The sequence below is a fragment of the Balaenoptera acutorostrata genome, chromosome 3 (assembly GCF_949987535.1).
Source record: "Balaenoptera acutorostrata chromosome 3, mBalAcu1.1, whole genome shotgun sequence".
Lineage (NCBI taxonomy): Eukaryota > Metazoa > Chordata > Mammalia > Artiodactyla > Balaenopteridae > Balaenoptera > Balaenoptera acutorostrata.
In genome coordinates, this window is record NC_080066.1 from 117,422,659 (window position 1) to 117,445,786 (window position 23,128).

The window sequence follows — 23,128 nt, forward strand, 5'->3', positions numbered from 1 at the left end:
TGCAGTTGAGGATTTTAGTTCATCTAATTCAATTTAATTCTCATTCTGTGATGTAGGTATTGTTATACCTAATTTAGAAATTATTAATTGAGACTCAGAGAGATGAAGTAAATTTTCTAAGATCACCTCTTCAGTAAATGACAGTGTTAGAATTCAAATCTACTCATTTTATGAACAATGAACCAGCTCCAGAAAATACTTAACTTTTTTCAAACTGGAAGTAAGGAGGTAGGTATTCTTACAGAAGAATCTCTATAAAATTACGAAGATGAAATCTTTGTGCAGCCTTGACAAAGGTTTTAGTGTCTACAGTATAGGAGAGTTATATACTGAGCCAAAGAAGTGGCTAAAAGAGCTTGATGAGAAAAATACCTTAGAAGACCGAGATGGTGCTGTCATGTTCCCTGAATAACAGAAATTAAAATGCCTTTCCATTGTAGCACCTGATGCCATTGAAAATCCTTTTCTTCTAGCTCAAGCTCACTCTTTTCCAATTGCTTACAGTTTCTGAAGTGAATCCCAGTTTCAACAGGCAGTCTTTCATGACCAAGTGAAAGTCAAGTTATAATTTCTTTCTACTTTCCAGTTTTTAGCATGTGTCAGCTATCTATTTCACTGCTTAACATGGGGAGAAAAGCACTCACAGAGATTGTATAATAATATAGTTCATCAATCAATCATGTAAATACTGTGCTCTTGTGCCCATGTGACAACATTTCAAAATATTTGAATAATTGAGGCCACCTCATCTTCTGTCAACTACTTTTTTAATTTTAATTTTTTAATTTAATTTAATTTTTATTTATTTATTTATCTTTCATCGAAGTATAGTTGACTTACAATATTGTGTTAGTTTCAGGTGTACAGCAAAGTGATTCAGTTATACATACATGAATATCTATTTTTTTCAGATTCTTTTACCTCATAGGTTGTTACAAAATATTAAGTATAGTTCCCTGTGCTATACAGTAGGTCCTTGTTGGTTATCTATTTTATATGTAGTAGTGTATATATGTTAATCCCAAACTCCTAATTTATCCCTCCCCTCCCCTTTCCCCTTTGGTAACCATAAGTTTGTTTTCTATGTCTGTGGGTCTATTTCTGTTTTGTATATAAGTTCAATGGTATCATTTTTTTTAGGTTTCCACATATAAGCAATATTATATGATATTTGTCTTTATCTGTCTGACTTACTTCACTCTGTATGATAATCTCTAGATCCATCCATGTTGCTGCAAATGGAATTATTTCATTCTTGTTTTTATGGCTGAGTATTATTCCATTATATATATGTGCCACATCTTTATCCACTCCTCTGTCGATGGCCACTTAGGTTGCTTCCATGTCCTGGCTACTGTAAATAGTGCTGCTATGAACATTGGGGTGCATGTGTCTTTTCAAATATCAACTACTTTAATATTCTCCTGGCTGAACTCCCTACCTCAGGTCTCATCCCACTCTCCTAACCTTCTCCACATCTTCACCGTAACCCCAGAGCCTTACAACAACACAGCCATTAGAGTTAGCGTTCCAAAACAAAGGTTTGATTATATCATTTCAATGCTTTAGAAAAACAATCAGTGGCTTTCTCTGAATAATACCCACACTCAGTTTAGTGTGGTATACAGTGTTCTTTGCAATCTGGCCCCGACTTATCTTTCCAGTCTCAGCTCCTCCACTTTGCACCACATCCCTTACCACAAGGGACATCAGACTGATGGCCCACTTGTGGAGAATACTGTGCTGTTGTGCCCATGTGACAACAAACTGGGACCAGAGAGGTTAAAGAACCTATCCAAGTCATACAGGCATAGTAAGGACTCAAACTGAGGCCTGACTCCAAATCATGGGCTTAATCCAGTAAACTACACTTCTTCCGTCTTGCGTATGTTTTGTGAATCTTGTTTCTTTTTCTTTTTAAAATTTTTTTCATATTTATTTATTTATTTTTGACTGCGTTGGGTCTTCATTGCTGCATGTGGGCTTTCCCTAGTTTTGGCGAGCGGGAGCTACTCTATGTTACGGTGCAGGCTTCTCATTGTGGTGGCTTCTCTTGTTGCGGAGCACGGGCCCTAGAGTGTGCAGGCTTTAGTAGTTGTGGCACGTGGGCTCAGTAGTTGTGGTGCACAGGCTCAGTAGTTGTGGCGCATGGGCTTAGTTGCCTTGCGGCATGTGGGATCTTCCCGGACCAGGGATCGAACCCATGTCCCCTGCATTGGCAGGTGGATTCTTAACCACTGCACCACCAGGAAAGTCCCATGAATCTTGTTTCAATAAAACAAAATTAATTTTGAGCATACTAAATGCCATGCACAATCAGTGCTATGTTGCATCCTAATTGGGTATAACGTATCAGCCAGTCACACAAATTATTGTTATTTCTGTAGAATTTATAGTTGCCATTAGTGTCAATAGTTTTCCTTCATCTCAGACACTTTAATAATAATAATGATAATACCTTCCATTCATTTAGGGCTCACTGTGTGCAATACATTGTGTTAAGCCTTTAAAATACATAATAATATTTAATGATCAAAGCATTCTTTGAGATAATTGTTACCATTCCCATTGTGTGATGAGGAAACTGAGGCTGCAAAAGGCTAAGTAAGGTGCTTGAGATGAAGCAGCTAGTAGTGGAGCTGGAACTGAACACAAGACCATCTCACTTTATAGCCTGTGCCCTTGACGACTACACTATGCCATCTCCCCATAAAGCTCCCAGATTAAACTTCTCAATAACCTGGATCCTACCCTCCATGCCCTATGCCTGAAATTCCTTGTTTTCCACACAGGCAGTCTTATCTTGCAAGTCTTGTCTTTCCATCTAAGTAGCTCACAATCTTCTTTCTGCTCCCATTCTCCTAGTTCCTTGGGTACTGAACAGCTTAAGATAGAAACTCTGGTTATGAGCTGGGATTTATTTTCCTTGTAGGGAAGGGCTTCAGAGGGAGGGAATGGGAGTGATCCAAGCCATGGGTCAAGTGGCTGAAGTGGGGAGAAAAGATCTTCCAAGGGTATAACAATTCAAGGAAGACCTTTCTATTCCTCTCATTTTTTCTGCACCAAGATTCCCAAATGTCTAGAATCTGGGGCTCTTTATGACTTTGCCTTCCCTCCTCTGTGCTCAAGGTGGGCTCTAGGTCTGTAGGTTGCAGTAATAAAAAACAGAGATGCTTTTTAAAAATCCAGTGGCTCACTATTTTAGTCATCAATTCATTTATCGATATGCCAGGCATTGTTCTAGATACTGGATATACAGCTGTGAACAAAACAAAGAATCTTTGTCTTCATGGACCTTACAGCTTACCGGGGGACAACAGACAATTAACAAATAAACAAATACATATATAATGTGGTGACAGATAGTGATAAGTTCTATGAAGATAAAGCAAGGTGAGCAAAAGGATAGGAAATGATGAAGGGTACTGGTGGGTGTGGGGCTGCCATTTCAGTTAAGGTGGTCTGGGAAGATCCTTCTGAGGTGGACTTCTTTGAATAAAGACCTGAATGAAGTGAAGGAACAAGTTGTGAGCATATCTGAAGAATGAACATTCTGGTAACATGAATGGCCTTGAGGTGGAAGTGTACATGTCATGCTTGAGGAAAATAAGGAGATCAATGTGTATGGAACAAAATGAGGAAGAGAATGGTGGGAGATGTGGTTTAAGAATAGCAGGGCCCAGTCAGAGCTTTGGACTTTATTCCAAATATGGTAGGGAGTCATCTGAAGATTGTGAGCAAAAGAGTGAAGTGATCAGGTTTAGATTGTAATGGGATCCATCTTGCTGCTGAATGAGGAATACATTACAGAGGGGCAAGAGTGGAAGCAGAGAGACTGAATAGAGTACAGTGGGAGGGAATCTGAGAAGTCTTCAGACTCAGGAAATGCTTGAGGGTAGAGCTGACAAGAATTGCTCATGGATTGAATATGGAGTGTTTGTATTTTTTTTTTAAAGATTCTTTTGATGTGGGCCATTTTTAAAGTCTTTATTGAACTTGTTACAGTATTGTTTCTGTTTTATGTTTTGGTTTTTGGCCTCAAGGCGTGTGGGATCTTAGCTCCCCAACCAGGGATCGAACCTGCACCCCCTGCATTGGAAGGCGAAGTGTTAACCACTGGACCGCCAGGGAAGTCCCTGGAATGTTTGGCTTGAGCCAAAAGTTTCTGGGATTTGGTTTAGGCAGCTAACTGAATGGAGATGCCATTTACCAAGATGAGGGTTAGGTTTAGGAGAATAAATCAAGAGCTTTGCATTAGATGTATGAGAGGCTGTTTGACTTCCAAGTTCTTGGGGGAGAAGGGACCCTTAGTAGATGCCACTGGTTTTTACCTTGTACAGGGGCATGTCTATATTGAGGTGAGGGAGCAGAGAAATAGAAGAAATAAAGTTCCTTCTGAGTAATCATCTGATATTCAAGTGACTAGAAAGTAGGTCAGTTATCTGAGCTTGTCTTACACACACTATGATTTCAGCGCAAGAAGTCTCTCTATACAGAAAATTTCCTGATTGCTATTATCTCAAAATTCCTGAATTTAAATCAAAGTAATTTATTCCATAATTAGAAATAGGAAACTTAAAATGCAAATAGCTTGAGAGAGAATTCAGTGTTTATGAGTTTTTATCAAAGTATAACAGAGCAGATGAAGGTCCTGAGCAGTTAAAAAAAAAAAAAAAGTGACATTGTGAGGAGAAAGGATGTAGATAAAGAAGCAAAGATTTCACAATCTTGCCAGGGACTACCGTATTTATCATAATTTCTAAGTGGGAAAATGGAGAAAGAAGTGTTCGTATCTTGAAGGATTATCTGGGTTTACAGCTAAGTGGAGAGTATCCATCTAAATTCTTTCTCTTCCCTTTTAGTCCTTTTTCTACCTTTGATTTAACCCTTAATCTCTTCCCCAAAGTGTTATTCAACTGGAAGGCCTGTGTCATGATAGAGGCTTGTCATCTCTATTCTAGGGCCTGAGTTCTGGAGAATGCTACTTAACTGTGCAATTCCCATTGATGTCCCTCTGTCATTGAGGGGCACCACATTTTACACCAGAAAGGATTTAAGGCAGTTTGTACATTATTTTTTCCCTTGATTATCATAGTGCTATGTGTTTATTGCAAAAAAAAAACCCAAAAAACAAAACAAAACAAAATTTTAAAAAATAACAGAATAAAATCCCTACTAACTAGAAGCAAGTCCAACAACATTCTGGCATATTTCCTTCCAGGGTTTTATTCATTTTGTATTTTCATAATTGAGCTCTTTATTATACATGTGACTTTGCATCTTGCTGTTCTTGCTTAACATTAAGACATACATATTTGTCAGAGTCATTGCATTTCTATGGCTATGTAATCATCTGTAGTATAGCTGCACCACGATTTACTCAAGGTAGTTTCTAATTATGTACAATTACAAATAACAGAGTGATAAACAGCTTTGCGCACAAATCTTTTCCCTTCTTTTGGATGATTTACTAAAAGAGGAGTTGGTGAATTAAAGGGTATACCTATTTTTTAAAGCTTCTGATATTCATTGCTACACTGATTTCGAGAAAGGTTGTTATCAAGTTACACTTGGGGGGAAGTGAAGGAGGCCTATTAGAACTATTGGATCTGTAGAAAATATTTGATAGCAATTCTTCTTCTTTTTAAAATAATAATGCTTTTAAAAATTTTGAACACACAGAAGAGAAATGGCTGTGCATTGTTATATACTAATCATTATTTGCTCTGTTTCATAGTGGTAACATCATACTAACTCAATATTAGATAATATTAGCCTACAGGGTAGCCAACACAAGTGTTACAGAGTATGGAGAATAGCAGATGCACGTGTGCAGTGAAACTCAGGAAACTCTCCTTTAATGGAGGTCGGATATTCACTGGATATTGAGGGAATGAGGTGATGAGGAGAGGAAAGATCAGAGGAGGCATTCTGGGAAGGGGATGGAGTGGGAAGGAGGTGGCCGTTTCCCCCAGAGGAGGGGGAGTTGCAGCGACAGTATGGCAGCGCCCCCTACGGTCTGCCCTTCCTCAGGAAGGAATGAAGCAGAGCTGGTAGGAGGGCGGACCCTTTGGCAACCAGGGTGATGTCGATGTCCTTTGGGTCAACCAGAGATTTCAGGGTACATTTCTGTAAAATGATGGGCAGGAATAAAAACAGCTTGGCGCAGGCCAGGCCCTCTCCTACACAAATTTGTTTTCCTGAAAATAAAGATACTCCTTGAACACTGTGTTTCTGGACTGTCACAGAAAGAATACAGAGCAATTATTTGATTTTATTGAATAGCTGTACAGATGGAAGACAGGATGTCTGGAAGCCAGGATGGCTGGAAGGAGGCGTGGATAGATGGATGGACACACTTGCTATCCATTTAATAACTAGCACCATTCATTCAAAAAATATTTATTGAATATCAGCTCTATGCTGATTACTTCATTAAGTATTCTCACTTTATAACTGCTCTTTTGACTTTTTATGTTTCCATGATTATTTTTTTTTCCCTAGGAAACAGACCCACACTCTCAGAAAGGGGAAGGACTGAGGGGAGGAGACTCATTTATCTGTGTTTCCTTTTCTCTCTCTGGCAGAAAGTTTAGGCAAAGATATTTTTCCTCATGAAATTTCAAAAGCAAATGTCACTCCCTCAGTTGAAAACTTTAACTGACTCTCTGTGCCTGTCCTATGTAATAAAGTCCAAATTACATGACCTAGTCCTTTACATTCTTTTCACAGTCTGATATGCCATGATTTTGCCTTCCACTCTTTTTTGGTGTGTGTGTGAAAAGTTTTATTGTGGTAAACTATTTTATATATATATATATATATATATATGAAACAAAAATGCTCATTTAAACAATTTTAAGTGTGCATTTCAGTGGCATTAATTGCATTCACAGTGTTGTCCATCTCTCACCACTATTGATTAATAAAACTTTTTCCATCACTCCAGAAAGAAATTCTGTAACCATTTTAAGCTATAAGTTCCATTCCCCCAGCCCCTGACCATCAATAATAATCTTTCTATTTCTATGAATCTGCCTATTCTAGATATTTCATATAAGTAAAATCTTATAATATTTGTCTTTTTGTGTCTGGCTCATTTCACTTAGTATCATGTTTTCAAGTCACCCATGTTGTAATAGGTATCAGTACTTCATTTCTTTTTGTGGCTGAATAATATTCTGTCATCCATATGTACTACACTTTGTTTATTGCATTTATCTGTTGGTGGACACTGTGTTGTTTCCATCTTGGGCTATTGTGGAGAATGTTACAGTGGATATTGGTGTTGCCAGTGTGTGATTCAGTCCCTGTTTTCAATTCTTCTGTGTATACACCTGGAAGCACAAATGCTGAGTCATATGGTTGACTGCAATTCTCACAGAGTACTATGCACCCAAGGAAAAGCCCCTCTTGAAAAGGGGTTATCTTAAAGTATTAAAATTCTTATATCAGATTTTCCAAACCACACAATATCTGGGTCATTAGGAGAAAGAGGAAAGGAGAAACATTGAGAAGAAGTTGAGTTAGAAATCATACATAAACTGACATGTCAGAAATGATCAATTTGGGAAACTAAGTTTACCTGCACTACTAAATGACTCAAATATTTTAAATAGTGATTCAGAATATTAATTTTAATTATGAAGTGTCAGGTTTATTTACTTTAATTTTGTATGATTTCATCCTGTTTAATAGGAAACATCATAATGATGGTGTTTTTCAAACTGTGGGACCTAACCCCCATTAGTGAGTTATGAAATAAATTTGTTTGCTATGACTAGCATTTAAAAAAAGAAAGAAAATAGAATTGAGTAGAAAATACAAAACTGCATTGCACGTAGTTAAGGGTAAACATTATTTTGTGAAACACTTGTTTCAGTTACGTGTGTGTTCTGTAAAATATTTCTTATTATGGGATGTGATCAGAAAAAAAAATAGTTTGAAGACACTGGTATAATGGAAAGTCTGGGCTTTGGAATTAGCTAGAACTTGGTTTGAATCTGGGCTCTGGGTGACTTCTGCCAGTTACGCGACTTCTCTTACAGCTCAATCCTCTCATCAAAAAAGGAGAGTAATAATATCTACTTCTGTTTTGTGTTTGCGAAAAGATCAGATTACTTAAGTAGAGTGCATAAAATATAGCCAGTATTAACAAATATATAATTACTTCCAAATCTTCCCTCAAATAATGCTCTCTATGTAAAAATACTTCATTCACTAGAAGGAAGACAATATGTGTTATTGATGACTAGATCTGTTTATGCCATAGTCTACTCTGAAAGCACATCGCTCAGTCTGTTTCTGCAGTTTGGCTTAGGAAGGAGGCTTGAACACATAGTTCTTTCCCCTTCCTATTCTCAGATTGTACTTTTCTATACCATGGATTTTTGGCATTTTGTTATACATCTGTCATATATTTTCTAATTATTTCATAGTTCTCAGCTAGTATTACAAACTTTCAAATCTCTTCTATTGCTTAAAACAGTGCTGGATGAAGTTTTATTGAGCTTTTAAAGGTCCATAGCACACCTTTTGCAAAATATCTCTTATACAAGGGGAAGCAGATGTAATCCTGATTCCACCAGTATTTCTCACTCAATCTACTCCATGCTAAACAGGTCAGTTAGGCACTGTCATGTCTCTGGGTAGTACAAGTGGAAGGTGTGAACAGAAAAACCACTTGATCTGAGGACAGTCGAAAATGAGATCCCATTTCCCCCTCCCCACTCCTATTCCCAATCGGGGAGGAGGCATTTATAAGCCCCGAGGACCAGGGCCCAGAAACCTGCCGGCGTCCTGAGCTGCAGAGGCTTTCCAGCACGCACGATCTCCCCCACTGAGAGTCCTTCTTCCCAGATGAATTCTCATAGTATCACAGACGCGCGCAGTCTCGATCAATACTGGATGGCAGACGTACTCCCACCGTCAAGTGTAGGCACGGGGCGGTGGATTTAGCCGCCCTGCCGCTCTGTCGCAGCTTCTCATCAGCTCGATATGAGCAGAGGACGTTAACCCGTTCCCCGGCTGACACCCAACCGATCGCCTCCCCGTCGCCCTTCCTCTCAGCTCCGCTACCGCAGAGCCGGGTCTTTTCCGTCAGACTCCCACGCGTGGGGGGCAGCAGGGTCCCGGGCCCGCAAGGAGGGCGCTGAGAGGTGGCCTCTCCGCCAGGCACCCCAGACGGCGCCTGGAGGCCGCTGAGGCAGGGAGTGCTGAGCTTCCTCACACTCTGCACCTTACCTTCTGGCGTCTTCGCCCGGTGGGCGGCAGGGAGGCGGCAGCTGCAGGCAGCAGCTAAGCCGGGCGCCGGGGCCCGCCCGCCGCCGCCCGCCTCCGGGCCCCCCGCGAGCCCAGCCCCGAGAAAGCCCCACCCCCCGTGCCCGCTCCCACTCCTGATTGGCTGGTCCGGCCGAAGGCGACCCGGCGGTCCCCCGGCCCGCGTCTCAGCTATAAAGGCGGCGGACACATGCCTGCGGCGGCGAAGCTCGGGCAGCAGCAGCGCTCGCCCGCTCTCAGACCCCGCGGCGCCCCCGTTACTCCTTGCCCCCGAGCGCTCCGACTCCACCATGCCTCGGGGCTTCCTGGTAAAGCGAACTAAACGGACAGGCGGCTCGTACCGAGTGCGCCTAGCAGAGCGGGTCTTCCCCCTGCTGGGGCCCCAGGGGGCGTCGCCCTTCCCCGAGGAGGCTTCCAGTGCCCCTCAGCCCGGTGCGGAGCGGGCGGGACCCCCAACTCCGGAGGAGGAAGCGGCCCGCGAACTGTCGGGGTCGTCCTGTCGGGCGGCTGGGGTGAGCCCAGGGGCGGGCGGGCGGGAAGGCTCGGAGTGGAGGGCGGATGGCCGGGAGGGTCCCGGGCCCAGCCCCAGCCCCACGAAGCCGGCGGGCGCGGACCTGCGCCGGGCGTTCTTGGAGCGCTGCCTCAGCTCGCCGGTCTCCGCTGAGTCCTTCCCCGGGGGCACCGCCACCGTGGCCGCTTTCTCCTGCTCGGTGGCGCCAGCGGTAGCACCGACCTCGCGGGAGCAGTTCCTGCTGCCGCTCCGTGCACCATTCCCGGACCCCGCGCTCCATCCGGACCCCACGCCCCTCGCGGCCTCCCTGCACGGCCTGAAGCGGGCCACCGGCGGCGAGCGCTGCGCCAAGGCACCTCCGGCCTGCGCGTCTGGGCCCGCGGCCGCCGGGGTCAAGAAGCCAAAGGCCATGAGGAAGTTGAGCTTCGCCGATGAAGTCACCACGTCCCCTGTGCTGGGCCTGAAGATCAAGGAGGAGGAGCCCGGAGCGCCGTCCCGGGGCCTGGGGGGCAGCCGCACGCCGCTGGGGGAGTTCATCTGCCAGCTGTGCAAGGAGCAGTACGCGGACCCCTTCGCGCTGGCTCAACACCGCTGCTCCCGCATCGTGCGCGTCGAGTACCGCTGTCCCGAGTGCGACAAGGTCTTCAGCTGCCCTGCGAACCTCGCCTCCCATCGCCGCTGGCACAAGCCGCGTCCCGCAGCGGCCAATGCCGCCACAGTCTCCTCAGCCGACGGGAAGCTGCCCCCTTCGTCGATCTCGTCCTCCCCGGATTCCGGGGCTGTTGCTGCACCTTTCCTGGCGGAGGGGAAGGAGAACAGCCGGGCAGAGAGAACTGCGGATCAGCACCCGCAGGCCGGGGACAGCTCCGGGGCGGAGCAGCACCAGGACAGCGCCCCATCACAAGGCCTCCAGGTGTTGTCCCGCCCCGAGCCTTCGCCGCCTCAGGTCCCTTATACGGCGGGGGTGTTGGGGCGCCGGGTGCCTGAGCCGGGCGGGGTCAGTGCTGCCGGGGGACCCGAGATCTTCGTGTGCCCATATTGCCACAAAAAGTTCCGTCGCCAAGCCTATCTGCGCAAGCACCTGGCCACTCACGAGGCGGGCTCGGCCCGCGCGCTTGCCCCGGGCTTTGGCTCCGAACGCGCCGCCCCACTCGCCTTCGCTTGCCCGCTGTGCGGGGCGCGCTTCCCGTCGGCGGACATCAGGGACAAGCACCGGCTGTGGCATGCGGTCCGCGAGGAGCTGCTCCTGCCCGCTCTGGCCGGGGCGCCCCCTGAAGCACCGGGCCCAGGAGGGGCGTCCGACGGGAGTGTTCAGCAAATTTTCTCGTGCAAGCACTGCCCGTCCACTTTTTTTAGCTCCCCGGGCCTGACCCGGCACATCAATAAGTGCCACCCCTCAGAAAGTCGGCAGGTACTGCTGCTGCAGATGCCACTGCGGCCGGGCTGTTGAGGGCGAAAGACGAAGAGGATCGTGAGGGTGGCCTTGGAGCAAACAGATCATGGGAATTTCTGTGGGGCTTTCTTCAACTTGCAAGGTTACCCTCTTTCCTTCCTTTATTTTCTCTCCTAAAACTCCCAGTAGTCAACGTGCCGCCAGGGGAGCGGACAGCGAAATGTAAAATCCCTCTCTAGAGCAGGTATGTATATGGTATAAACGTTCTCGGTCAAGAATGATCAGCTTTAAATCCTTCTCGCTTTCCCCACGAAAATAGGATTCCCCCTGCTCCCACCAAACTCTGGAGACCCCAATGAATCCTATATGACTTGTAATTCCTATGGAAAGTCGCAGTGAATGCGTGCATGTCTCTATCTACAAAGGATTCTAGCTACCAAAAGTGGTAGTTTTTTTCTCTCTTCTTCCTCTTGTCATCGCAGGCGCCTGTGTAGTTTCTGTCTCAATAGGGTCAGATATCTTGCATTGTATATTCTGTGAATTAAAAGTTATGTGATTGGTGCCAAACTTACGTCGGGTGGGTGGGAAATACAAGACCTGTGTCTGTGGGCAGGAAATGTTAAGATGTTTGCGCGCTTTTGGGTGATATGAGAAATCTCCTTGTAAACTTTCCTTTTCTCAGTTATTAAGTCCACTCTTAAGCTAGTGTTTGGAGGTGGGGAATAGCATCTCTTTACTGGAAGGAGTTGAGACACCCCCCCAAATTCTCACCTCTAGCTCTCGTGTGCAGTATTCAGGAAGATACTTTAAATCTTTCTTTAAATAGCTTTTGGGAAACATAGAACTCATTTCCTGAAGTTTGACTGTTTTAGTAGGGTTTCATCCAAATTAACGCTTCTGTTGTAATCATAATGTGTATTATATATGACACTATGTTCAGCTTAAGGAAGATGTTAATACTTCTAATCCGCTATGGAAATGAATGGCAATTCATTCAATATTTTCTTTTCAGCTGCTACCTGGTTTTGAATTTTTTTGTATTACCATATTTAGCATACATTCTGTACCTATGCCCTAATAGCCAGTTTGGGACACTGGCTGAATATTGCTTGACAGATAGCCCATATTTGTAAGATGCTTACCACCAAATAAATGTACATAGCTGGTGCTTTGTTGTGTTCTGTGTTTGTCTTAAGAATCCCATTGAACACAGCCTATTATCAAAAGCCACACTTCGTATCTCCCCAAAGCCAGTATCCTGCTTTATAATCTTAGTGACCCATTTAGACAGAAGAAATTATATTTTGTAAATGAATGTAATGGTGCAGAAATAAAATGGGAAACTTTCCTTATATAGTATATATACTATGAAGTATGGCTGCATAGACTGAGCTCCAAAAGGCAAAGAATATGTACTATTCTTTAAATATTAAAGATACTTTACCACTCAAAAATGTCAACAGAAAATATATTTTAAATATTTTCTTCTTTTTCAAAAAGCTAGTGAATAGTTTATCTGAACATGAATAAAATGTTAACTGTGCTAATCAACTTCCGTATTTTTAAGTTGGTATTTTCACTCCGTTTTGTTACATATCACCAAACCATTAGCTGTTTATTTTTTTTAAGAATGAAAGCACTATAGAAATGTGTAAATAGTTACTTTATCTTTTCTGCAATTCTTCACCTTGGTTGTGGGAAACTGTCTATATTGTTTAATCTTGTTCCCAGGGACTCTCTCTATCCATGTTTATCCTTTATATAAGCTTTCATGGGACTTTTTAAGTTTATTTTCTACATAGTTTCATAGGAATTTGTTTTTATTTATAAGGCAATCCAAAATTTAAGTGCACAGGAACTCTGAAAGCCTGCTATAGAAACTGTCTGTAAAAAGTTTTGTTCCTGAATGTATATTACCAAAAAAAAGTAAAATTTAACAGGTCAAAGAAGCATGAGGGTGAGATAAATTGATGCTTTAACCAAGTGCACTGGGGGAAGTTTCTGGTGAGCCCTTATGAAGGTGAAAATTTTCCTGTAGTTTTAATGACTGTGGCAGGATCTCTGAGAAATAAGGTGGGGTATATCCTGAGAAGGGAATTAAAATTCATTTTTCATGATGAACTAAGATAACCTAGGTTTATGCTTTATAACTCTCCATTAATCATACAGCCCTGCTTAAGTCTGAAAAAATATAAAAGACAAAATACAAAAAGACAAATCAACACTCATGGACACGAAATGATAAGAACACTTTTATTGTATTATTAAATACCATCTTTTTTCCACTGTTACAAATTTGTAGATACTACATGAATGATGATACATAATTTATATTTTATAGTTTGCCAGTATGATGTATTTACACATGCAGTTAGTACCAATGTCATGCTACATTTCCTTAGGAGATGCCCGTTCAAAACAAAATGTGAGCAAAATGTGAGCAGCTTATCTACTGTAGGAAAATACTTCTGGAGGGTGGAATGTATACCAACCCGCACGTGCAAGTTCAGTATTAACAATATTAGATTAATTTAGACTCCTGGGTCATGTTCCCTTTTCTTTGACAATAATACACATAATTTAAGCCACACACTTATGTCAGAAAAGTTTTCTCCTTCTTTTTTTTTTTTCTACCCGCCCCACCCCATTCCTCCCTTTTTGGTACTTAAGAAAGAGCACAGATATACCAGGATCCAGCAGCCAATAAGGGGCCACAATCTCAAAACAGAAATGGCATTTAAAACAGTGATACCATTTAAAAAGCAAAACATTAGAAAAATATTTGGAAGCTACACATGAATCAAAGTTCAGCACAGTGATTTTTCTGGTTTTTAGATATGTCATGGCATCACCTGCACAGCCAAGAAATGAGACATTGCTTTGGGAAGAAAAAGTTAATGCTAAAATTATTTCAGCTGGAACTTGAGATACTAAAAGACCATTTATTTTAAGTGGTTTATTTTGATAACATAAATAATCCATACACATCCTGTGTATTAACAGATCTGCAACTATTGCTACAACTTTACAAATGCTTAAATTTAAAGATGTACATTTATTTAAAAAATTATATATTTACTGAGCCATGAAGTTGTAATGGGGCACGATAAATAAAATAATGAGACTATCTGTCCAATTATATTTTGGCTCAAAGTTAATTACGAAATTAAAAGTCAAACTACTTAGACATAATTATCTAGGGAAGGTAAAGGGTGTAGAATAAAACTCCCCACCCCCCCGCCCCCCATACGGCAGCTTGGAGTGTGGGGGGAAAACCAACCGAATAAACAACCCAAATCTAAAATACTAAGTTACAAGTTATTTAAATCCAGTGTTTTCTAAAATAAATGTTCAGGAAGGAACATGCATGTTGTTATGGCAAACACGAAGCCTGAAAGGGTTAACGCTATGTTCATGCTAAGGTGGCTACTGCTGAACACTGCTGGGCTGCTGTCTCCTTAGGATTTATTGGCTGAGCCAGAGGAACGACGCAGCTTCATGGACATGCGGCTTTTGCTAGTTCGAGGAGACATTGGTGAGGCCAGGTCAGCCCCGTCTACCTGCGTTGCTGTGGGAGTTTCACTGGGTAGAATCTCTGGGTAGGAGCCTGTGGGAAACAGCAAGAGCATTAGTGCAAGTCATCCAGCCACTCATCCTGTAAGAAATAACTTTTCTGCTACAGATCTGCAGCATGGATCCCAACCCTTAGTGAGGTCTTTTGAGAGGAAAGAGCAAGCCCCAAACTTGCTTGTTACGACAGTGATCTGGTGGCTCATGTCATCATATTAGCAAGAAAGCACCAATCATTATTTCCAGAGCCAGAACCAACCAGAGAGCTCCCCAGAAAAAGCAATGTGAAGCAAAATCTTTGGGACAGAAAGGACAGGGATCCAAAGCACCATTAACACGCACGTTAAGGGCTTAAGAAGCAGGTGAGAAGGACCAATTCCTATCTCTAGGGTACAGGGTATAACCAAGAAAAGGGCCTTCATTGCTCAAACTTGAAAACAAAACAGCACCAAACGTTTCCAAAGAGGAACTTAGCAGTATGAGACCATTATACGTGCTAGGTAGTTAAATATGCTTTTAAGAAGGAGCCAGATAAATTCCCTGGAGAAGGAGGAGGACAAGAGCTCTCGTCTGAAAATCAGTCAAAAAAGACAAACCGATCTCTCAAAGTGTCTCAACTTAGAATTGACAAGCAATGCTTTTGTTTTCTTAAACTTTCGCAGTTACACTATCCAGTCATAGCAAGTAGATAACCAGTAGAATTAGTAAGATATAAAAATTTGAAAGAAACAAAACAAGTTGAAATTGTAAAATTCTTCATATCATTTATTTACAGAGTAGTTCTTCACCTTTGTACTTTACTTCTGAGTTATGATTCTCTAATTCACAGCAATACTACAGAACTTTGCACACTGTAGGCTCTCAAATATTTCATGAATAAGAAATTACATTAAAAATTAAAAACCGTTCAAAAAAACAAAAAGTCTGAAAATATAACAGAATAACAAAAATTTTAAAATTCTGTATATTTTGAGGCATTTTAATCCATATTTCCTTGGTCTTATATACATAAAAATTATCTTTACGAGTGTCACAAAGACATGTCACACAGGTTGCAGGCTTAAACTTACACAGCTCCTAACTCTGTAGGGAAACTTTTGGCATATTTGTTAGCCAGTGTAGCACCACACTGACACTTTGAGCTTGGGAATACTCATACAACTATTTCCATATAATGAAACATTTGGCTTAAACTGAAGTTATGAATATTTATAAGGAAACATAAAACTGTTCAATAAGGGGTACAGATCCTACTGAGATGTCTTAGGAAATTAAGAATGTATCTCTGTAGAACACTTAAAAGTTTTTAAGGCCAAATATTATACTTAAGAACAAACATATATTGTCAAGGAAAAAACATTTTATCACTAATCCTAATCCAGGTAAATTGCCCTCCTTTTCAAAGTAACTTCTCCAACATTCTCTTTTCTAATTGAAATGAGGTTGACCTTCAAAATACAAGAAGGACATATATTTCTGTCCACCTTTACTCTTCCTGAAGATCTGAGTTGGTTCATACTGGGCCCATACTGGAAAACCTAGAGGAGAATACGAATCCACGGACCTTTTTAGGGAAGCACTGCAGATGGATGGCAGAAGGAAGGTGAAGAGCAGTAGCTCATGCTTTGCTGATAATGCATACTATTCCCGGCCAATCATGAGAGGCCTTCCCATGGCTGTTTACCTTGAGATGGCCAATGTTTTCTAGTGGAGGTTTTGGGAGGAAGAGAACTATCACTGCATTTCTTTCTTTGTTGTGAATGAAGAAATGGAGTAGCGAGCAGAAGTGAGAAAACAAAAGAGAAGATAGATAACAGATATGAGCGACAAAGTGCAGAATTTTACAGGTGTTAACAGAGGAGCAGAGAAGACAGTAATCAGGTTTTTATTATGAAATACGATTGGGCATGCAATGGATTAGGGTGATGAGGTTTCACAATGGACAAATGCTTTGTAAATTCAAATGTTATACTTACCCACTAACAAAACAAGTTCAAACAGGAGAAAAGAAAAGAAAAAAAAGTCTATGAGAGATTCTTTAAACATCTACCTTTTAAAGTGTTCACTGTACTGGTGGCATCACTCAGTCATAAAATCTCTAGGGCTGTACTGTCCAACATGGCAGCCATAGCCACATCACAGTTAATTAAATTAAAATTAAATATTATAATAAATGCAAAAAATTTATAAATAAATGCAAAAAATAAAATTAAATAAAAATTAAAAATTTGGCTCCTTGGTGCACTAGCCACATTTAAATTGTTTAGCAGTCACATGTGGTTAGTGGCAACCATACTGGACAGTGCAGATATAGAACATTTCCATCATCATAGAAAGTTTTATTACAGAACACTGCTTTAGAGTACGCCAAATTCAAAGAATATTTTCCTCAAAAAACAGCAATTCCTCTATGTCTCCCTTACTGCCTTCAAGGTGAAACCCCCTTTCAGTCAACTGAGTCAAATCAGGCTTTTTAGTGTGTGTGGTATACAGCACCACCTCATGTTTTAGCAAATGATGTTTGTGATAAATACTCAGCATACCCAAACTCTATAAATAATTTATGGTGGATAGATCTCAATTTTAGATTTAAAGAATAATGTGATACTTACACTTCATTTCACATCCTATTCTGCCTAAGTATTGATTTATATCACCTGAGTCATAAAGAATATTGATTTATTTATTTCTATTGATAATATATCCTCTCAAGTATAAAGTTTAAAAAGTATGGGCTCCTATGTTTTACATACAGTATCTATTAATAACATTTTTACAGTACTCACACAGACTGTTGTCTGTATCTTGATGGAATAATAAATTGATTCATATATTGTACATTGATTACAATGAGCTATTATTACAAATAACATGATGAATATGACTTTGAGGATCTATAAAGATTGTAAAAGGTAACTCAATGCATTGTTATTTATTGTGGCTTTGATTATACTGGTTGCTGACAGGTATGACCACTTTAAAACTGCTGAATTTACTGGACCTACTAAATATAGCCTTTAAAAATATGGTGACTTTGAAAGCAATTCTAATTAACATTGAACTAAGAGGCAGCATCATCTTAGAAAGAGCATGGGTTAGACAGACCCATGACAAGTTTGTCATGTTACTAGATGCTGGATATTGCGCAAACTAACCTGAGACAGTTTTCTTATTTGTAAAACAGAGACAATACTAGTTATTTTGCAAAGTTGTGGGGAATGAATGCCTACATATGCAAAGATCCTGGCACATAGCAGGTATACAATAAGTGTAGCTATATAATAAAACTACAATAAGAGCAAACATTAATAGACTTTAGATCAAAAAAGATGAGGATTAGAAAAGAAGGGATAGAAACTAGAAATATTTTTGAAGAAAATGACCACTTACAAAACATCAATTGTTAAAATGCGGAGAACACAACATAACTGTTTAGTTTGGGGGAAAATAAAGAATATCCACTTTTATGTTAATATTCCTGTAAAACATAACCTTACATTAAAGGACAGATTACCCAAATAATCTTACTGCTTTAATATTGTTAAAGGAGTTGATAAGTGATTAAGATTAGTGTGGATGCACCACTGAATGTCATAAAGTAACACATAATTTAAAATAAGATAGTACAGAAACACAGGCAAACATGAGGTTTCAAGATATTCAAGAACTACCATTATTGCAGACTTAGAACATATCAGTCTAAGCTTGTCATATTTTATCTCCTTACAAATGGGAAAACTGGGTTTAGGATAGATTAATTCATTTGAGTTCATGCAGATAAGAAATAGCAGAGCTAGAATTTAAATCCAGATCAGTCTGATTCCAAAGCCCATAGTTCTCCCACGGCAACCTTAAAACAATACTAAAAATAAATAAATAATAAAAAATGATTTTTCAATGGGTGGAAAAGTAGAGCCTTCAAAATAAAAATTTTTAACAATTTCTAATTTTCAAATATGACAGGTTACTGGGCAATTTCTCTCCTCTCTCAATATCAAGAAGGGACTGAAAACATTTAGACTAAATAAGTAATTATAATACTTCGAGTACTCTGAAGTCAGACTCTGACTTTACCAGGTGACTGTTGGTAAGGTTTTTTGTTTTTGTCTCATAGAATTGCCATGAAAATTCAGTGAGAGAATGCATGTATAGTACTTAGCACACTGCCTGGCACTCAGTAATCGCTCAATTATTATTTTCATTACACAAATTTTACATCTGAATGAATGCTCTATATGAAAACTGAGCCTAGTAATTATTGTTATAAAAGGTTAATGGACTTTATTTAAGATTAATATTATTTGCTTCTTGGTCAACAACATACAAGCCAAATTTCTAAGTTTAAAATACTGAAAAGAGAACACATTTGGCTGCTTATAATTTCAGGCTAACCTAGTGATAAATAAATATGATTATTTATTTTTAAAAACATTTGATTTTAAAAACACAGTAAACAAACTTATAGCTTATATGTTGAAGGAAACATTTTCTACTGGCACTTACAAATAATATTTAGGATATATATAAAATAACTATCTTCTGAAGAGCTACAATCTTTTCTTCCAGATCATTTCAAAGCCTGGGAAAAGGAGAAAAGTTTAATGGCTAAATTTTGATGATTCATTCCATTCAAAGATTCAAAGAGATGGGCCTGACAATCATAATACTATCTCATCTACATGTGGCATACAGATTTTGTGAATTAACAGCAAAACTGAGGTTAGAATTAAGGAAGATTAGACACTACTCTAGGTCTTCAAAATCACTCTGTTAGATTATCTCTTATTTTGATGGCATAGAAATATTTGAATCTTATTACTAATTTTTAGAAGATTTACTTAGGAACCTATACGTTTTCTAAAGGTAATCATACAAAGTGGTATGTATGTATACGTATATTTATGTATGTATACAGAGGACCCTTGAATGTAGGGGCTAGGGGCGCCAACCCTCTATATAATGTGCCTATAACTTATAGTCAGCCCTCCATACATGCAGTTCCTCCCTATAGGTGGTTCTGGTTCCTCTGTATCTATGGTTCCACATCCACGGATTCAACCAATCTCTAATTGTGTAGTACTGTAATGTATACTGTTGGAAAAAAAATGCATGTTTAAGTAGACCTGTGCAGTTCAAACCCATGTTGTTCAAGGGTCAACTGTACATGTATATGCATATGTGTGTATATATATGTACATGTATATACATGTGCATATATAGAGGGAGTCAAATACCAATCACCCCTTTAATTTTTAAAGTATTGATACTAAAATCTCTAACTTAATTTGTAGAGAAACAAATCCAAAGAGAGGTACGTACTAGCTCAACTAATAGAGTATTAGCAGTAATTCTAGATATGCTACATAATAGGCATTGAAAAATACTTATGGCTGATGATAGTAAAAAGACATAATACTGGAAAAAAACTGGGTGTATTTTATATATATATATATATATATATATATATATATATATATATTTTTTTTTTTTTTTTGCTATACATACATTTTCTCTGTTGTGGGCAGCACACACATTTGTGCTGGTCCTGAAGGCTCACTGCGCTGTTCAGGGTGTCACCACCCCTTACTGTTGGCCGCTCTTAAGTGTGGTGTGGATAGACCAGGCTTCCTCCTCAACAGCTGTCTTTTCCCTTTTTCCAAAATTGCTGTGTCTGGCTCTGCACATTCCTTTTCCTCCTCTTCCCCCCTTTTTTTTTTTAAATTAATTTTTATTGGAGTATAGTTGCTTTACAATGTTGTGTACGTTTCTACTGTACAGCAAAATGCATCAGCTATGCATGTACATATATCCCCCCTATTTTTTGGATTTCCTTCCCATTTAGGTCACCACAGTGCATTAAGTAGAGTTCCCTGTGCTGTACAGTATACGTTCTCATTAGTTATCTATTTTATACATAGCATCAATAGTGTATATATGTCAATCCCAATCTCCCAACTCCTCCCACCCCACCCCTTTCCCCCTTGGTATCCACACATTTGTTCTATGTGTGTATTTTTAATAAGAAAGATAACTTAATATTTACTGTGTACTTGTAGTAAAACAGGATCCTGTTTCTTCTTGTTGGCATTCTAGATTTTTCTTTTATTTAAAAAAAAAGAATTGGAGGGGGAGGAAAAAAAACAACTTGATTTGAAAAGACAATGTGACATTAGGGAAAAATATCTAGATTTTGTACTGCCAATATAATCTGGCCAAGAAGAGGAGTAATTTCATTTTAAAGTTTAGAGTCGGAGGAGTGGTGTTCATGAATGTTAAAAAAGAAGGTCACAGTAAAACTTCTGATATTTTCCACACACCTGCCTGACAAAGATAAAGGGATTTTTTTTCCTGTAATTTTTTTTAAAATAAAGGACATGAAAAATCTAATAATGTTTTAATGTAGTTATGGAAGATCAACAAAGTGTGACATCACGATATCTCCCTCGGTGACCTTAGGGATAAAAATAATTTCCCTTAAGTACCAGTCTACTGCCACAGACAGAGTCCATTTTCAGAAAATACAGTTATGAAATTTATGGATCAACTATGATATACCAAAAATGTTCTTCGTATCTATTTAAATACTAAAAATTATCTAGAAAAATCCCCATTGGAGTTCAATGTCATCACAGTTGATACATTACTGTTAACCAGGAAGTAGGTTTTAAATAAGCTTGAGCCAAGTTAAGTTTTAAGCCAAACTTAAAACAGTATTTTTCCACTACTCCACTGAATAGTATTATATTATAGGTTTGGTTAGAAAGAATAGATTATATCCGTTATATGATTATCGTACTGGTGTTCCTTTAAAATGTAATTTCAATTTATTGCATTAGTATTGATTAGTATTAGTTTATATGGATGGGGTATGCATGGGATATCTAAAGTTGATTCTCAATTGCGGTTGATTCTCGATTATAAGTTAAAAGGAAATGGGGGAAGAACAAAGGGTGTTTTGTTTGACACTTTGTCTTACCTTCAGATAAACAGAACTGATATTTAATGATCTAAATCTCAATGGGGCAAATCAATTTTATCATCATTTTAAAAAGTAATAATGAACCTAAAAATCCTCACACTATTATGTAATTTTTGCAAAGCATAAGTCAGGTCCATATGGCTATTACATGGCCTATTTCATGTCTTCTCTCTCAACTCTGACTTACAACTTTAAAGGGACTTCTACATTTATGGGTTGGTTTGTGACAGGAAAATCAAAATCTGAGATGACTGGGAATAAAAAATCATTCTTCAGATATCATAATGTTTTTGCTACTATAAAGGAGTAAATATTTCCTTTTTATATTATTGTGCTGAATTGAAAACCACTGATAAAAATTTTTATCTTTCGTAACTATTAAAGTCTGCAAAAAAACCATAAAAATGTATTAAGTAATACTGGAAAAGTTATTTACAGTGTTTAAAAACACCTTTTAAAAAATTCAAGTACATGTTTCTAACAGTTCCTAAAGGCAAAGACAATTTAAAAAAATTAACCAAAGAGCCTTGACTTGGCTGCTGTATCATTCTTTACCTAATGTCTCAGAAAGTGAGAATACTACTTACTTCCCATGTTATACATCTGGCCAAATGTGCAGGATAACATGCAACATATAAGAACATTAAGAAGAGGAATATGAAGGACTCCAGCTAGTAAACAGCTACAACATGAAAACTGACAGCCTGTATAAATTTAAGGGGAAAAGTTAGTCTGAACGTGGCCTTATTATCAATATTTTTCATTTGTGAAATTTATGGCTCAACTCTATGTATGGTACACAAAAGTGTTATTCATGTCTATTTTAATAATGTCTGATATTTTATCAGATATTCTCTATTATTAAAAATGAAATGTCCAGGTATACTGAACTAGTTTTTATTTTGTTGTTCATTGATTTATTTTTAGTATCTTTCTTTTACCATCTTTCTTATGCCGAGCTGAGTAATTTTAGATAGTGTCAACCCAGTCTAATATAATTTTCTCTTTGCTAGGTCTTTTATATAATTAATTGAAAGGGCTCCAAGTTTTTTTGTAAAATTATTTTTATAATGGCCAATTAAACGGTGACAGGAATGGAAGCTTTAATTTCGTCGACTTTGAGAATTACAGTAATTTTTTTTGCAAGCAAATTAGTCCCGTAAAGGAGTACTGTGCCTCTTAAACTACTTAATATAAAGAAAACTTATATAATATGAAGAGAAACTGAAGGCTTATTATGATGAACTTCAAGTATATTGTATTCTCTTTTCCTGCTTCCCTTGAACATCATTAAAACAGTCATCTTTGTATTTCAGGTGCCTAGTATGGTGTGAGGCACACAACAGAATAACTATTTGATGAGTTAAGATACCCAATAACAATGCAACACATTACA

General features: G+C 39.3%; 2 protein-coding genes across 7 annotated transcripts in view; one reads left to right on the top strand and one right to left on the bottom strand.

The window, feature by feature from the left end:
* Positions 1-9,569: 9,569 nt before the first annotated feature.
* INSM2 (INSM transcriptional repressor 2) lies at positions 9,570-11,240 on the top strand. The gene has a single exon (XM_057544632.1). It carries the CDS (start codon positions 9,570-9,572, stop codon positions 11,238-11,240), a length of 1,671 nt encoding a protein of 556 aa, XP_057400615.1.
* A 2,188-nt stretch (positions 11,241-13,428) lies between these two features.
* Positions 13,429-23,128, bottom strand: part of RALGAPA1 (Ral GTPase activating protein catalytic subunit alpha 1) — a 218,781-nt gene continuing 209,081 nt past the window's right edge. For 5 of the 6 annotated variants that reach the window (XM_057542898.1, XM_007180713.2, XM_007180722.2 and 2 more), the window contains one exon: positions 13,429-14,790. In XM_057542898.1, coding sequence (XP_057398881.1) covers positions 14,642-14,790 — 149 coding nt within the window. In that variant the 3' untranslated portion in view covers positions 13,429-14,641. Of the gene's footprint in view, positions 14,791-21,729; positions 21,761-23,128 lie in introns of all 6 variants that reach the window. The other variant, XM_007180716.2, reaches the window with a different exon arrangement.

What these genes read in the sequence shown, in the direction of transcription:
- INSM2 (XM_057544632.1), top strand. Translation starts at nt 9,570, where the DNA reads ATGCCTCGGGGCTTCCTGGTAAAGCGAACTAAACGGACAGGCGGCTCG.